Below are 17,667 nucleotides of genomic sequence, written 5' to 3'. Positions count from 1 at the left end.
ATATTTATTATATACAATGGGGAGGGTTTGCTAGTAATGTAGAAAGCCCTAACGATTAAATTAGGGCTAGGGAGAATAAGAATGAAATGCAATGAAGAAAGAATTTTAAGAATACAAAAAGCGATTAAGGAAGCAAAAGAGATTTAAAGTCCAGAGGTTGCAAATACTTACAGCAAAAAAATGATCAAAATAATTAATAAACCTATCCAATGGACACACATCTTAATTCTAGACGACCAGAAAAGTCTAAAATCTCTAATAAATTCACAATAATAGGGTGGATTGACCGAGACTCTCGTCGGTCTCCCACTCGCTCGTCAAAGCTCCTCGCGAAAGGTTTGAAAATCTTTGAAGGCCTGAGAAGCATCAAAGACAATCTCATTTAGAGTGTGCTTAATAAGCTCTTATGGGGTTCATTAAAATCCTTAACTTAGGATAGTTGGGATTTATTTTCTTGATTGGTTTCCTACAACATTTTCTTAGATGAGTTTAGAGGTCAAAAGCTTTCTTGATTGGAGGTTATCCGGACAAGGTGTCCTATGCTTTATCTGTTTTTAGTTCTCTCGTATTCGAATCCATTTATCATTCGAAAACCTCTTCTACATATCTTTTTGGACATTGGATTTACAACGCCAGACCCAAGTAGTATAGCTCTTGAATCCTCCTCAACCCCGGATGGATAAAAATGGCACTTACGTACAAATGAAGTTTAAAACAAAGGTTGGTGATCATAATTAATAGCACAAAACAGAGGTTAAGATCAAATCTTGATTTAAAAAGGACCGGAAATTGGGGAAGGCACAAGTTTTTCATGAGAAATCTGTGGTCAAGTTTAAACCAAAGATGTTACCGACCGATGTATTTTTGGATCAAATCCTAAACCCAATATTAGGTAGCATAAAATTAAAATATATATATATATATATATACACACAAAATTAACAAGCAGCAATAGAATAATCTCGAAGAAAAATTTGGGGAAAGGGGAGTTTACCTTAGATGGAGAAAGAGACATCATATGAATTGCTTTAGAAACTCGGTTGCTACAAGCCTTCCTCGAGTGTTGACGGACATTTTAAGTTCACTAATCTCTTTATCAATATCCTACACAAATGAGGGGAAATAAAAGGATTATTCAACAAGCTCCCGATTCGATAAATTTCTCCTCAATCATTATATAAACAATTCCAAAAAAGGGAATTGGAAACGTTAGCTCTTAAATTTGTGCAGAACAGTTTGAAGTTGTGAAAGTCAATTGACAGAAGGATTTTTACGTAAAAGAAATATACAATTATGAACTCCAAGACAAGTTCAAGAAAGTTTTTGAAATAGTGTATGTTCATTGATGGGCTTAATAATATTTTAATGCATACAGAAAATTCATTTGATGAGAAAAGAAAATCAAAGAGATACTATTAAGCAGAAGAGAATGAAATCAAGTAAATAACTACAAATTTATTGAGGTGGTGTTATCTTGCCTCCATAAACTGTACAATAAAATCAATGAGTTTTTGCTTCTGCATGTCCTCACAATGATAGTTCGTTATGAGAAAGCTAATGTCGTATCCCTGTAAAATGAAGCCAAAAAGAAATAAGAGATGAATTCTGAAGAACACTACATACATTTTGCAAACAAAATCGCAAATCTGGAATATCATCTAGAATACAGGTAAAGAATATAAACAATTACGGAGGAAGTAGTTCATATGGGAAAAGAAAACATAGTTTCTTTATAGAAAAACAATTGACCAGGATGGATTAATATTAGAGGCTTATTGCTTATAATAATTATTTTTAGTTATATGGAAGAGAAGAGAGGAAAAAACAGGAGATAATTAATCCAGAATCGTTGACTGTTCAAGACAAGCCATGGCATGGTTATAAAGGTTTAATACCACAACATATATTTGGACACAGCATTTTCACATACAACATTATTTTTTTTAACACCATTTCTTAGTTAAAGTTTTCAATTTCTTGCATTTGAATAATATATTGCCGGTTAAGATATATATATATATATATCAGATTATTTTTAGGTCATCCCAAAACCAAGGCAACTAGCTATGCAGACACAAACAGTTGTCGCTAAATAGCATCTCAATATTATAGCCCATAGATTCAGTTTTTTTACTGATCACTCTGGCAATAAGAGAAATAAAATATGACTTCGTGGAAACTTGAGGATTCAGAAGACACAATCATCCTAGTAGTATAGTTCCAAGTATTTTCAAGTGATTAAATAATCTCCAATTGTTGAAAGTAACTTATGTGTTTAGAAGAATAGTTCACAGTCGCTGTAATATATCATCTTGAACTAAAGCACAAAGCTAACGTCATGATTAGACATTATTGCGGTACCTGTACAGGTTTTCTTCTCAACACCTGGAAAGCTTCTGCCCTCATTGACAGAAATCGAAGGAACTTTTTAGTTAGGATATTCTCTAGTTCGTCTGTCTGCTTAACCTGAGCACAAGAAAAAATTCAAATAAAATTATTTTGAACAAGTTGCTGATAAACATTCGGCGGTGTTTCATCAGGTAAGTAGATCAAAGGAATGGACAGAAAAGAATTTATGGAACATATGCCTCTAATGCATCAAACTAGAACAAAGGGAATAAAATTACCTTGAGACTGATGCGGAGAGAGTTTATAGATGTCTCAATCAAACACTTCTCTGACTCATTTCTACATATTAAGATCTGCAAGAACAATATAACGTAGCAAGATCACATGTGTCCTTAAATACATATATAAAAATCATTCCCCAACTACTCCTAACGCCCAAGGAAGCTCTTTTTGCATGAACATGATTTTCCAATTGAAGAAAATAAAAAGAGGGAAGAAAAAAAAGGATCACTAGAAAATTATGCATAGGCGCTAACATGCCACAGTAGATAAAATGTGTTCCAATGGATTCTAATCTGCAAATCGAAGAAAATAAGTGCTTGATGTTCCCCCTTCCACCCCCCCCCCCCCCCCCCCCCCCCAGAAAATAAAAAGCACAAAATGATAAACCAGCTAAATTGTCAAGGTGGAATGTTCATTTGAACTTACAGGATTGAGAAGAAGTTCTGAGCTGGTCCTGGAAAGGGTAACGAACAAGAAAATAAGAGCAAACACAACATTCATGGGTGCAATCCATGTAAAAATTCAATTACTATGCTGTAAGCAAAAAAACTAACATTACACTACGAGAGCAGACACAAGACAGATAGCTATTAACCAACTACCAACACGAGTTCAACTAACCAGAACATGCAATTTAAGTAAGACAAGTGACACAGAACTATGCAGCAACCAAATATGACCTACACAATAGAATGATAATCTTTCTTTTGGAAGAAAACAATTTCATTGATGGTATGAAATTACAAAATAAGGGGAAGAACCCCAAGAGTAGTTACAAAAGACCTTTCCAATTGGAAAAGAGAGGTAAAGCTACAAAAGTATGATAATATGATGGGACCCGAACGTATATTCAAGTAATGTAGTTTATTGATGTAAGTGGAAACTAATTACAAGAATTTAGGAATGATAGAATCGAATTGAATTACATCAATTCGATCACAAACAGTACTCTCTCTGCTAACCTATCTTGCAAGGTCAAAACAGAAAAGCTACAGATCATAACGGACTTTCCCTCCCAACTCAAACATTATTTATACTAGCAGTACGAATGACCTATTTACCCTTACTCGAACTAAAAGCATACTAAAGATTCATTTACCCTCACTAAAACATACTAAAAGATTCATTTACCCTCACTAAAACATACTAAAAGACTCATTTACCCCTCAGCTATTCTTCTCTTTCTTTCCTCTTCTACTATATTGGTGTATGATAGGGGGTCTATCATAATTATTCTATTATCGTGAGTAAGCATGGTACCCATCCTTTTGAATGGACGGAGAAAGAGGTTAAAGGCACACATTGCAATCCTTGGAAGGATATCTCTTTTGAGTTCCTGCCTTCTCTCAGTTTACTTGTTGCTTTGTGAGGGATGGTAAGGATATGTATTTTTGGGAGGATCATTGGGTGGGGGAGAGTTCCCTTTGCTCTTTATTTCCACATCTTTATCATTTATCCTCCTCCAAAAACTGCATGACGTCGGATATTTTGATTGGGTTTGACGAATGGGGAAATGATGAAGGTCGCCTCCCTTCTTCCTTTGGTTGAGGGATCTAACTTTAGGGAGGGAAGGAGGGATGCTCGAGTTTGGAGTCCTAACCCGAGTCAGGGATATATGTGTAAATCTTTGTTTAGTTTGTTGTTGGATCCCTCCCCACCCAAGGAGTTTATTTTCAACGTGGTCTGAAGGACTACAGTTCCAAAGAAAGGTTTTTTATCTAGCAAGTTTTGTTTGACTGGGTAACACTGTTGACAGACTTGTTAAGAGGACTTCACTTGTTGGGCCTGTTTGTTGCTTGCTCTGTCGGAAGGCGGAAGAAGACCTTAATCACCTTTTTTTTTCAGATAGAAAGGGGTTTTTTTATGGCTTTTCGAAGTGTGTGCTGTTATTTGGAACATTTGGAGGGAGAGGAATGACCGGGTCTTCTCTGGCAAGGAAAGGGACCACAGCGAGGGTTTGGTCCTTTTGTAACTATTGCATTGGTAACATTTTACTTAGTTGGTCCCCTTTCTTTTAGATGAAGTGTTTTGGTGGGCTGGTTTTTTGTATGTCTTTGTATTCTTTCATTTTTTCTCAACGAAAGCTGTTATTTCTTAAAAAGAAAAAAAAATCATTCTACTATCTATTTTTCGTACTAGAATGATAATCACAATGTTATAACTATGCAAATATTGATAAGAAAAATGCTATTCAATATCCTTAAGAGTAAAAACCTCCATAAGTGATCCCTAGAATGCTCACAAGGGAGCTCATTTATAAACTTATTCACTACAATTCTGGTCTCCACTGACTCGCAAGCAAATCTATAATAAATACAGTAAGAGGTTTTAAGATTACTAGAAGATCCATACTTTAGTTCAACTTCCGGCTTGTTGTGTCTTTCAACTTCTTGACAAGGAAAATTCTGTAATCATATGGAGAAAAAAATGTTTTATAGATCAAACATCATATACATGAGAAAACAAGGACAGATTTGTATTAGAAAGAAAGCAAATATCAAAAGTGAAACAAAAAATTTCAAGAAGTAGCAGGGAGGAACACCGTACACAAACGTAACTGGTCATGTACAGCTGAATAGTTCATTCACTCCCAAGTGAAGGTAAATACCAAAAGATACTTAGAATTCACTCTCTCCCTTAACATTCAGACTGGTGACTTGGAGGATATTCCGGATGTCTATGAAGTTTCTCCTAGAGGAAAGAGGTAAGCCGGTAAAAGAAAACAACATCGTAGTTCAATTTATCCTTCAATAATAAGTAGAAAATTTAGAGATGTAACATTACCAAAAGCCCCCACTCTCTATATGTATTATCATATACCAAAAAGTTACTTAGTGTGAATATTTTCTCACAAAGAGCATTTTGAACAGAACGTTACTTAGTGAATATTTAGAATTCACTATGTCTATGAACGTTACTTACCAAAAGCCCCCACTCTCTATATGTATTATCATATACCAAAAAGTTAGTGAATATTTTCACAAAAAGCATTTTGGACAGAACGGAAATTACATGCTTGCAGAAGTATTTTCACTCACACTTACAATGAAATTACATTAACTTAAGTCTTCAAGAAACAATTACAAGCAATGCGTTGAGTTCAACATCGCATTCCTGAAGTTCGTAAGGCAAATAATTCGTAGGATGAAAAGTTTAACCGAACCTAATAACTCTGGTTACAGAAATATTAAATCAGACTGCAAAAAATCACCACTCAAACGAAAATAAATTGAAAAAACAACTACAAAACAACGACACAAATACCTGAAGGCACATGGCGGCCTCAAGTGTGTTCCGTATGCACGTCAAATACAAGCGTAAAGAAGTTGCCTGAGTTTACACATAGAGACGGAAAATTAGGTAGAAAATGAAGAAAGAAACAAAATAAAAACAAACGACCAATCTCATTCTGAAATTAAGTATTTAAACAAATGACATCTCAAAATCAGGAGTTCATCAAGGTGAAGCTTGCTTCCTCCACAAGCCATCTCAAAATGAAGAAGAAAATCGGCAAAAAAGAAAAAAAAAATCGAATCCAAAAGCGTCCGAGTACATCAGCATCAACAATTTCACTAAGAAAGCGAGTTAAATCGGGCATTGTCAAGTAAAACAGATAAACTTCATTCGCAACGATCTTGTCATAATTCAAGCGGTCCAAATAGACAACTTCAAAGGAATCAAAGATCAAGGATGATAAGAATTGTTCGTTACCGACCATTTCTGAATTGGAGAGAGTAGTTTTGGGAGATAAAGATTGGCGCCCTGAAGTGAGAACTTGGATGGAGAAAACAGGGGGGATCGTGCAGTGAACTGGTGAGAGTAGGAAATTGTTGGCACAGTGCCGCCGAAACTCCAAAACTCCGACGCCGGAGAAAGCAAAGGAAATTAGAGGAAAGAAAGACTCGAAGAACTTAATTAAAAGTGAAAATTAATTATGAGATTATGAGTTATAAGAAGAAGGGATCAAAAGGATAAAAAGGGAAAAAGAAGAAATCCGACCTGCCGGATTCGAACCAGCGACCTAAGGATTTATCTGTGCTTACGACTACAGTCCTCCGCTCTACCAACTGAGCTAAGGTCGGTTCGTTGAGAAGAATACAAGGATCAAAATATATATATTATGAGTATTTACCTCGACTTTTTGAACATTCAAAGCTTTCTTTTTCTTTTTCTTTTTTTTTTGGTTACTTAGAAGCACCTTTTTTTTTTAAAAAAAAAAAGAAGTTAGAAAATCAATTCAAACTTTTCAAATTCTAATAACTGAACGCTAGACGAAATTATTAAAACAGAAGAAACATGAATTTATCTTTTATGAATTGAAATTGATTCAATAATTGTTTGGAACTTATTTAAAAGTCAGGACCATCTCAACAACAAGATCCAAATATTTATTAATTGATATTCCAGCATTTCACTGATGAGACATTGTTATGAACTTTTACTTTTGTCCATAAATTTAATTATACCAACGTTTTGGCATCTAGTACTAGGCACAACTAACAAATAAAAAAATAATAAAATAAAAAAAAAAGCTCTATTTTCTAGCTTGAGTATCATCCCCATTTATCAATATTGTTGTGGTTAATGATTGATACCTCATTAGTTCCTTCTTCATTGTATTAAAAGAAAAAACCTACATATATATTTAGCCTTATCGTGAATTATTGTTAAAATTAGATCATTTCTTTTTACAATTAGATAAATATTGCAAAGTGAATTTACTAATTAACATGAACATGAAATATATTTTAACAATCAATATAACTTTTAATTGAATCTCTCCATCTCCGTGATATTAAGCATCGATATTCAATTTTGATAAACACTAAATTATTATAAATCTTATAGACGGTATAAGAGATTGAATTGTAATACACTAAACTAGGTAGATTAAATTGTTCCATCCAGCTGTGTTATAAAAGGCTAAATTGTTACTCATATTTTGATTGAACTTTCAATTCCATCCAATTGAACCCTAAACTTAAACATGTGTTTGTGGTTTATAACCTCCAGTAATTTTATTTATCTTTAAGAAAACAAAAAAAAAAATTCAAAACTTACTAATTCAAACGATGATGAAATGCACAAGATGAATGACCATACAAATATTTTTAAACTCAATTTCAGAAATGAAAAGAAAAAACAAAACTTTATTGTTGTATTTCCTATTAGAATTTAAAAAAAAAAAAAAAAAGATTAAAAATAAAATGTTTATGAACGAAATCCCGACCGGTTAAAGCATAAGTCCTTGACCCACGAGTTCAAGGTTCGATTTTTTCCTTATGATTTATAAATAAAATGGATCTTCAAAATCATGGAAGCCAAAGAAGGGGAAAATTAAAGAACAAAAACATGAAGAGAAATTCAAAGGAGGAAATTTGAATAAACAATGAGTCAAAATTGTGTAAACTACAATAGGGATCAGAAATTGTTGATAAATATCACTCGCTACTAATCTCTCAGGAAAGATACACATTAAGTATTGACGAAAAACATAAAGAAAGAGAATTACTACCCAAGTCAACATCTAATGAACAATCCTTATATATCTGCGCTCCTATGACTGTCATTCTTTCAACCAACATTTACATCCAGTAATTAACCACACTATAATATTTCAAAGAAAAAGAAAGGAAAATCAAACAGGTAAACCAAGTGCACGAGGAACTACGGCCTTGAAAAGGAGATCAGATTGAAGGTTGTTTCCGCAACTTGTTTGCCACGTAGAGCAAATGACTGATGTTTGCTGGGGGATAGTGTTGGAGCAGTTTGAGATTAGCCGTAAAATCACCTGCAAGTAGGCGTCGTCTAATGAGAATCAACATCGAGCAGCATATTCGGAGGAGTGTTTCCTGCCAAATTGATTGAATATCAGGTCTAGATTTGATACAAAATCCATGAAGAATCACCCTGGGACAAGTCAAGAACGTTTTCATAACACAGTCATGCATTTATTATGGATGCAACCTCTCTTACAGGATATATGCACAAGCATGATCACTACCGTAAGGGATTTCATCAACAAAATGAGGCTTATCTATGGCAAATAGCTCTCCAAAGCGGATAGATAGTTCAAGGTTCCAAAATTCCTTGTCCTGTTTTGATATGTCACGTCTTTTTTATATCCTCGTTACTAAATGGTTCAAATTTTATGCATTGGACCATGGATGTATAAGAGGGAAGGGAAGTTAAACTCTGGAGGGATAACTTGAACCTAAAAGAAGAAAATATTACCAGAGGACCCTCAGGATCACTCAAAATAGTATCCCATATGTGAAGGCTGTCTGCAAAATTGAACTCTTGGGTCAAGAGCAGAGTGATCCACCTAAATGCATAAAACTGGGGGTTTACCTGTAATTAGACAACACAAAGAAATGCAATGATAAATAAGGGTATTAAATAGAAGTATGTTCTATTACAGATGCCTACTTAGGACTTTAGTACACATGAAAATTAAATTCTATTAAACTGATGTGCAAAATAAAATGAGCTTAAATTACAAGTTAAGCCTAACTGAAGGTGTTGAGAGATTAAAAGTTTCTTAAAGTAGGAGAATAGATTTTTGTTTTGTTTTTATGGATGAAGAAAGTGGGAAAATAGATTCAACCTTCAGAAACAAATACACAAAGAAATAGAAAAACTCAGGCACCATAAGGCCTCAGATTACTTCAGTGTTTGAGATGTAAACACTGTGTTGGTATTATTTCTTTGTATATTTTCAAGGATTTGGTTCAGTTCACATTGGGGCTGATACCTTAGCAACCATAAGAAATATTTTCAATCAGAATGTTCAAAACATGAAGTACGTCATAACAATAGAAAATATAAAGACCAAATTGTTAACTTTGAAGAAACGGTTTAAATCGCCGATTAAACCTTGAGCTTAAATCGCCAAGTAACCCGAAAGCTTAAGCTAATGGGTAAAGACATTTAATTATATATCACAGTACTACTACTCATCTGTGGGCTTGAAATATTTTGAAATGCCCAACGAGTGAAAATCAACTTTATTTGAGAAAGAAACAACATTGGAGGGATTTGAACACAGAACCTCCGTAGACCACCTAGTTTGATACCATCTTAACTCATCAACTCAACCCAAAAGCTTAAGCTAGGGGTAAGAGTAAATTTAATATAATATCTAATATTCCCCCTCCTTTGCGAGCTTGAAATATGAAGAAGAGCCAAACATGTGGAAATGTATATTAATTGGGAAGGAAATAACATTGTAAGGGTTTGAACACAGAACCTCCTTGAACTACCTGCTCTGATATCTGTTAAACCCCCATTCTGCATACTTATAAAAAAAGGGGCAAGATAGAAAATATACTTAAGGAAACAAATTGAGGAAGAAAAGGCTGTGGGTCCCACTTGACTGTTGGTACAAATAAGGAATGTTGCCCTAGGTCTCATTTTAAGTAAAAGCTGCTAAAGGCTTTTTAGAGAGAGGATTCCAAGCTTCTCAAAGGAGGAGAGCACTGTTTGTTTGCTTACCTTATTTTCTTTTCTAACTCTTTTCTAATGCTATATTGTGGATCGGTTAATATTGCAAAATTTATATTTTGAGCAGAGTACTGTCTCTGTATTCCTTCTTATTATTGTTGGTTGGGATTTTTCTGAGTTTCAGGTCAAGGTATCTTTAACACCGTCTTAAATCACCAATTAACCCAAAAGCTTAAGTCGATGAGTAAAGAAAAATTTAATTATATATCATTAACAAAGAGCGTTTGAGTAAATGGGCATAAAAATAAAAATTACAAGGACTCAAATGATCAAAAATCAAGAAAAAGAGCAAAGAATATTCCAAAGCTGAGGTAAATGATTAGAAGACCTTTTCTCTACAATTTTGAACATTATGAAAATTATGGTGCTTTGAGTTTTATCATTTCAAATTTGAATGCACTCTCCTGTATAGTAAGATGAGAAAACAGGGAACCCCTAGGAGTGGTTGCCATAATCAAAATACGGAAAATAGTGGAGATTTATAGGACTCATCAAGAAAACAAATAAGCGCATATAAAACTAAAACTTATAGATAACTAAAGGCTCAAAACTGTGAATAAAAATAAAACCCTACTTTGGTTGTGATCTCAAGGTGACGCCAGAGCTCTTCATCATGCTCCTTCAGAAGTTGAGACAACTTTGAGATTGTGGCACGAATTCCCACAACACTATTATCCAATTGCTGGCAGAAATGATCCCTAAATCCACTCAACAACTCAACAAAACAAAAGAACGTGTCTGCTTCAGCAGATGCCTGAAATTTGAATAGTAAAAGTCAAGAAACGTCACAGAAAGTCCATGCAGTTAGAAGTGGATTAACATAAAATAAATATCTACGTAGTTGAGACAAAATAGTATTTAACAGTTAAATGTTAATAAGTGACCATAAGAATTGTTCCTTTAGAAGGAACAATAATCTGGTTTGGAAAAGAACTTCATGGTAGTCACATTGATTCTTCATTGTTCTTCTATAAAAAATTCTCATTTTACGTCTGATAATCAGATAACAACACTATCATTGCACAACTATCTCTCAAGCTTTCTATTCGTGATTTATGCAAAAGATAACCAGGGAGAGATATTGGCGTCTCTATAGAATTTCATCCACTAAGGTTTTTACAATTGAAATTAACTCGAATGAATTTCTTTAAAATAACTTAAATTATTACTCTCATAGCCATAGGATACACACATTGATTTCCATAGCTAGAAAATGTTTGCCTAAAGGTTCCAATGCAGAATAATTGAACAATCCAAACTCAACAGTCAACCAAAATTTCTTTTCTGCCTTTTTTTAGAGTCAGAAACTAGATTTCTCATTATCAAAAAAATTGCCACAGACACTCAAGCAAGTTTTTCCTTTTTTAAAAAAATAAAATTCAAAATAGAGGATTTAAACCTCAAACCTCTTGATCGAGGTTATAATTCCTCATCAATCAAGTGATACTTAGATTTTTAGCTATCAAAAGGTGTCCCAAAAGCTATTAGACAAAAAGTTTAAAGCCCAACTTCTTTAGGAATGTATTTGCGGCACTAAAGAGCTAACATGATCAATATTCATATAACCATTAGGGGGGTGGGGATGGGGGGGTGGGGATGGGGGATGGAGGGTGTAAAGAAAGTTACCGCATTGTCCTCATCTGGATCACTTCTAAATACATAGAATAGAGGAGCTAAGATTTCATTCATCCCTTGAACATATCTAATTCCTGGATTCAACTTTGCAAATACAATTAAGATGTTTCTCAGAGCCTCCTGAAAGTACAAGCACAAATAACATAAGATAATTGTCCAAACCTCTACAAAATAATATTACACGTGCCAGTTATTTATGCATACTCAAAGATTAACCTGATTAGATTTTGCAAGTGATGAGTCCCCAGAGAAGAAGTGCATATCTGGATGAGTACGCTTCACATCTCGGTCAATCTGTTCTATAATCTCAGAGTCCTAACACAAAGGTGATAAATTAGAATAAAATGATGTTATAGTATGTGATCATTTTGTTCTAAAACTGTACAAGCACAAACAGAAAAGATACATATGAAACACAGAGATTGGATATGACTGACAAATTACTGAAGTAAATAATAAAAAACTTGTAAGAACACAAACTCGCCAAGATCAAATATCAGCATATCTTTCCATAACAAGAAAATATTTGATGACTTCCACCACAGTCAAGGTTCTGAAAAAGCAGGTCATCACATGACTTAGAGAAGGGAAATTTTTAAGTGAATATCTATCAATTATAAATTTTGAAGTGCGGTAAACTCTTCATCAACTTGAGTTTCCTGATCTTGATTTCCTCTTCTATGCCATGTACACCCTTAAGGGTCCAGTTGCATAAACAGTTGACCCATGCATAAGGTCGAAGAGAACTCATAGAGGACAATCACATAACTGAAATACTCGAGTTCATCTATAAAATCAAGAATTTATTTATTTATTTTTTTATAAAACAACAACTTTCATTGAGATAAAATGAAAGGTACAAAGGCAAAGTAGCGCCATAAAAATGACCCTCAGATTATGAAAGTGATCCAATTAAGCAAAATATGATTTATCGTACAGTTACAGAACTGCTTCGAAATTGAAGCCCAAAGAGAACCATGAAATCTAACCAAGGACCAAACGTCACTAGGATGCCGTCCTCTTCCTCTAAAGATTCTATCATTCCTCCCACTCCAAATATCCCACAAAATCGCCCATCCCCCAGCTAACCACAAAAAAAATTGGCATCCGAAAATTAGAAAATCAAGAACTTATAATTTTGGCACAATTATTCTAAAATCAATGATGTTTTATTAGGGCTATTATTATTATTATTATCCTGATTTCTCTATACAAGAAACAATGTAGGTGTCAGTGATTGAACCTTAACCTTGAACAAAGAAGTTAATAGGTGCCCTTATCCATGAGAACAAAAAACGGTTTAATTCTTTAGACATAACTACTTAAATCCAAAATTCATCAAACAGTTGAATAAAAATTAAATGAAGTTTTAAAGTTTTTATTAACAAACGGTTAAAAGTAACAGAACTATTTACATTAAGAGCTCAAGACAGAGAGGCCAGTAGTATCCTGTGGGATACATTAATTCTAACGGATTTCATAAGATTAGACAGGGGATACCTGGAAGTACTGATTCCAAATGCTGGTTTTCCCAAGACTCAAAGGATGTTCCTCTTGACTTATTTCTGATCTTGAGAGTGGACCCTTGTTCGTTTCATCATGCTCGAAACTTTTGGCCTTCTCCAACCTCCTTGAAATTTCGGACTGACTAGCCACAAAAACATTAAGAAAACCATGTTTGTACATACAAACAGACTGCTTTGCTTTGTTTACCACATGGTAACAAATTTGAAGAAGAATCGTATTGATTAACTAGAGTAGGATTAAAACAACTGAAAATGTATGTATTTTGGGTAAGGGTAAGAGAAATTACTATAATGTAATGTACTACAATATAAAATCAAAATACAGTCTAATTTGGTGAGGGATAATAAAGTAGATAAAACAACGGGAATTACATTCTCCACCAAAAAATTGTCACTTTCATATTAGAAATCCAATTTTGGGAAAGGAGATAAAAAAAATTGGTTGCAATTCTCTCATAAGTGTTTCAAATTGCTAAAGAAGACCTTTCTGTTCTCAGAGCTTAGTGATTAACCCCATAAGGTACAATTTCACCCCATGTTGGCTGGATTGTAAAAAGAACGGCAAAAGAGGAGCGACTAGACCACAGACAACTAATTGAATCCTTCTACAAAATTTTAGAGACCAAAATGTAGAGTGAAAGTTCCACAATATGACTTACAGGATTCATCAAAAGCTCGTCTTTAAAATGTTTGTATTGAGACCTCTTTTTAGCTAACTCAGACGTCCACAGCCCACGATCTGGTGGCAGATAACCCAATAGTAGCTGTGATCAATCAAATGACTCAATCACAATTTATTTTGGATGCGTCACGACAAATCTAGCTAATTTTCTCCATCAGACTATTTTGACGCACAATAAAAACTTAAAAGGCATACTTTCCAGACGGTTGAACGAATTCCTGGACCATCCGGTATGCCTTGAGACGCAATTTTACGCAATTCACGCAGATTTATGATCTTCTTCGACAACTGCGAATCCAGAATAAACGAAACAATCAACAACTAAAAGAATGAGAAGAATGAACAATCTAAGACATGCAGGAGATCACACTAAAAAACAAACCTCAACGAGAAGCTGGGCTTGGCGAGATACATCCTCAGCAGAAGGGCCTGAGGAAGTGCCATTATCGTCGTTGGTGACATTGTTATTACCCCTGGAGTCTCTAGTATCAAACTTAGGAGATTCCGTTCTAATGGCGGTGGTCGCAGACGGAGGGGGAACCGGAACAGGAGGTTGAACGACGGGTTCCGGCGACGAAGTGGTGGCTGCCGGCTCGGAAGTGTAGCGGTGGAGGCGATCGTCGTCGACAGAGGGAGTGGAGGACCAAAGAGAGCTATTGAGCCAATCCGGCACACGTTTCTTCACCATTTTTTTTCCTCCGAAGCGATTGCGAACGAATTCAGAACAAAATTACTGCAACAATTTGAGATGAATTTGAAATTGAGCTATTAAGAATGTCTTCAACCTCTGGCTTCGATTGCTAGGGTTCCGAGCTGAGTTTTTTTTCGATTTAATTATTCGTTAAACATCTTTTCTTGAGTTTGCCGTTGCCTCTCTGAAAAGGAGACTCTGTGGACGAAAGTGGGAGAAGGTTGGAAAATCTTGGGTAACCGTGGTATTGCAAGAAAGTTTGTGACCAACAAGTAGTAAACCGACACGTCATTCTGGCGAAATTTGTGGAGATTATCATAATTAGTATCCCTTTTCTCAATGGAAAATTCATCAATGAGGCTTAGAAATGCATTTAATTACAGATTTCAACTTCCTTCCATAAAATAACTCCCAATAACAAAATAATAATAATATAATAATTAATAATAATAATAATATTTTGTTTCCTCTCTACTTTACTTCTGGTTCTATTTTGATCATAAACTTTTGTAGACGTTTGTTTTAGTTCTCAAACTTTTTTAAAAAGCTTATTTAAATTTTTATAGCTAAGATTCTGTTAATTATTTAACACAAAGTCAGATAATAAGCCTCCGGCCACCAAATGCTCCTTTTAAACCTACTTAAAAGAAGAATATGTGAGAACGTCAGCGTGCAAGACCTTGGTCTATGTATTGGAGAAGAAGAAGGTTCAAATACACGGTTCAAACTATCTAGGTAGAAAAAACTTGATCTCTCTTTATCAGTGTGCTCAATAGTGCTTTCTAGTATTCATCAAGGAGAGAAAACTCAAAGTGAGTATTCCAATCTTCATCACCTCACTTTTCTTGTTAACGAAGTCTTCATTGCAGTGGTTGTTGAAGTACCCTACTAAAAGAAACTTAAGGAAGAAAAAAAGATAGAGGAGGGTCAAGAGATAAGGCTTCTTCTACGTTTTCTTAAGAAAAAAGTCTAACCTTCGAAGCCTTCTACGTGACTTCTATATTTAGATGATTAAACTTTATATTCATCACATTAATCCACTCCACATCTCAAATAAAATCCTAGTTTTTCCTTCCCTTTTACTTCTTAAAAGCTTTTCCAGGAACTTCCGTTTTTTAAAGGCTTCCCGGCGCATTTCCACCCTCGCATCCTCTCCCGTTTTTCAACCGTAGCTTCCTCCTTCGTTTGTCTTCCACAGTCGCTTTGCTTCCACCGTCGGTTTTCCACCGTCGCTTTTTCACCATCTGCACGCCCTTCGTTTTTCGACCATAGCTTCCTCTTTAGTTTTTCCATAGTCGATTTGTCTTCCACCGTCACTTTTCCTCCGCCGTTTTTCCACCGTCTGCACACCCTTCATTTTTTAATCGGTTTGCACCGCCCATTTGTAAATTCTTGAAACGAGGATGAAACTGGAACATATACATCAAGGTTGCGATAGTCAATATATCGGCAGGACTCAATGTCGACCATCGAATACAGTCTTCACTCGTTGTAAAACCATGGAAAAAATTCAAAAGGAACACGTTTATCGAATAAAGTATTCACTGGTAGATTGTATATAGGAGGGATGAATATTAAATTAAATTATTGTTTCATATATTATACAGATACCTGTTTCATTTGTAGGGATCACGTTTTAATTTGATGTAATGGTCAGATATTACAAAAATATGGTAGACAAGGGCAAAGAAATATAATGTATATAGCATAATCTTATGAATATAATGTTGGGAAGGCAATATTAGTTATTTTTTTAAAGTAGTTTAGAATATAAAGATGTTAAAATTTCAAAAAGAATATGCTTTGCTCCGTTCTTCGTTGAAATTTATGTTTTAATGGCCATGAACGTTCCGGTAAATTTTGTATTTTCCTAATATATTCAAATTTGAGATTGTCTTTCGGTGTATCTTGTGTTTTGGTTTCCATTAATTCCGGTTTGTTGGCAACATTAAAGATAGATCACAATTTATTTGGCATGATTTTAGGGATAGTTGGGATTTGAATCTAAACTTAAGTATTCCCATTATATTTGCCATAATCTTAGGGAATTGTTGGAATTTAAATTTGAATTTTGAATGTTTTAAATGCTTTTCCGTTACTTTTTTTTAATGTTTTTGTATATGGTTAATTATTGCATCATGTTTATCATTATTTTAGGAAGGAAGAATTCATTGCAATAAAATTTTAGAACCTATTCATTGCGTAAGCTATTGAAGGAAAAAATCGGTAGCTAAAGTTTGAATATATAATTATTGAAGGGAAAAAATGGGAATAATTAGGGGATATTGAAATCAATTGAATATGGTTAGAGATCTTTGAAATAATATAATAATTATTTGATTTGGTTAATAATTATCATAAGTGGGTATGTTTACAGATACACTGTAATCGACTATGTGATGTTTTGTTTGATTTCCTGGGTTCCTTAAATATAATGTATTTAATTATGGACAGTTCTCATCCATTGAGGGGCATTTTTGGTCCAAAAAAGTTGAAAATTATTACCGGCAGTTAGTTTTGCCATAAATAAATAAATAAAAATAACAGTTTGCTATTTTGACAATTTCTATTCTTATATTTTCTATTTCCACGGATTCCTCTTTTTTATCCTTCTCTTTGCTTGCATAGCAATCCATCTCCAAGACAAGACTCAACCTACGCACAAAATTGTACTACTGCGTCCCTTGGACACAATAACTCCAAATCATCCAAAGTCGGATAACTTAATCAGTTTTTTCGTGTCACAACTCATCTTACCTCTTTTTACTTGGTATCAACGTCTGATGACTTGAGGAGGGAAAACTTAAACACGTAAGTCAAATACTTAATGAATGAGGATTTTAGAAAGAAAACATTTTTTGGAGTACAAGTCAAGCACAAAACATTCTCTTTTCTCAATTGCGTCTTCTAACGCCTCATTTCGTAAATCACATAAATCTTACATTAGCTCATCTTATTCCTTTCCACTAAGAACATGAATCCTTCCCATCACCAAGCTG

At 34.4% G+C, this 17,667-nt stretch overlaps 2 protein-coding genes and 1 non-coding gene across 4 annotated transcripts; all 3 read right to left on the bottom strand.

Moving 5' to 3' along the window:
* Positions 1-124: 124 nt before the first annotated feature.
* LOC103496896 (actin-related protein 2/3 complex subunit 4) lies at positions 125-6,587 on the bottom strand. Of its 2 annotated transcripts, XM_051084563.1 has the most exons (10): positions 6,347-6,587; positions 5,896-5,961; positions 5,179-5,322; positions 4,984-5,036; positions 3,058-3,085; positions 2,628-2,702; positions 2,362-2,466; positions 1,479-1,568; positions 995-1,104; positions 125-356 (listed from the first exon to the last, which is right to left on the bottom strand). In XM_051084563.1, the coding sequence occupies exons 3-9, from the start codon at positions 5,194-5,196 to the stop codon at positions 1,015-1,017; spliced, it is 459 nt and encodes a 152-aa protein (XP_050940520.1). In that variant the 5' UTR covers positions 5,197-5,322; positions 5,896-5,961; positions 6,347-6,587; the 3' UTR covers positions 125-356; positions 995-1,014. The 2 variants fall into 2 exon arrangements, with proteins under 2 accessions (XP_050940520.1, XP_008457157.1); XM_008458935.3 differs by lacking the exon at positions 5,179-5,322 and having other exon boundaries at positions 6,347-6,582.
* Positions 6,588-6,624: 37 nt separating this feature from the next.
* Positions 6,625-6,713, bottom strand: TRNAY-GUA (transfer RNA tyrosine (anticodon GUA)). The gene is given in 2 exon segments: positions 6,625-6,660; positions 6,677-6,713. It is a non-coding gene; the product is annotated as a tRNA-Tyr (tRNA).
* Positions 6,714-7,984: 1,271 nt separating this feature from the next.
* LOC103496897 (uncharacterized) lies at positions 7,985-14,887 on the bottom strand. Its single transcript, XM_008458937.3, has 9 exons — positions 14,360-14,887; positions 14,173-14,265; positions 13,955-14,059; positions 13,270-13,413; positions 11,986-12,084; positions 11,761-11,889; positions 10,709-10,888; positions 8,866-8,982; positions 7,985-8,483 (listed from the first exon to the last, which is right to left on the bottom strand). Exons 1-9 carry the CDS (start codon positions 14,663-14,665, stop codon positions 8,319-8,321), a joined length of 1,338 nt encoding a protein of 445 aa, XP_008457159.2. The 5' UTR covers positions 14,666-14,887; the 3' UTR covers positions 7,985-8,318.
* Between the last annotated feature and the right edge of the window lie 2,780 nt (positions 14,888-17,667).

This window comes from Cucumis melo, chromosome 5, assembly GCF_025177605.1.
Source record: "Cucumis melo cultivar AY chromosome 5, USDA_Cmelo_AY_1.0, whole genome shotgun sequence".
In the NCBI taxonomy this organism is placed as follows: domain Eukaryota; kingdom Viridiplantae; phylum Streptophyta; class Magnoliopsida; order Cucurbitales; family Cucurbitaceae; genus Cucumis; species Cucumis melo.
The sequence above is the reverse complement of the archived record's forward strand: the minus strand, read 5'-3'. Positions and strand labels throughout refer to the sequence as shown.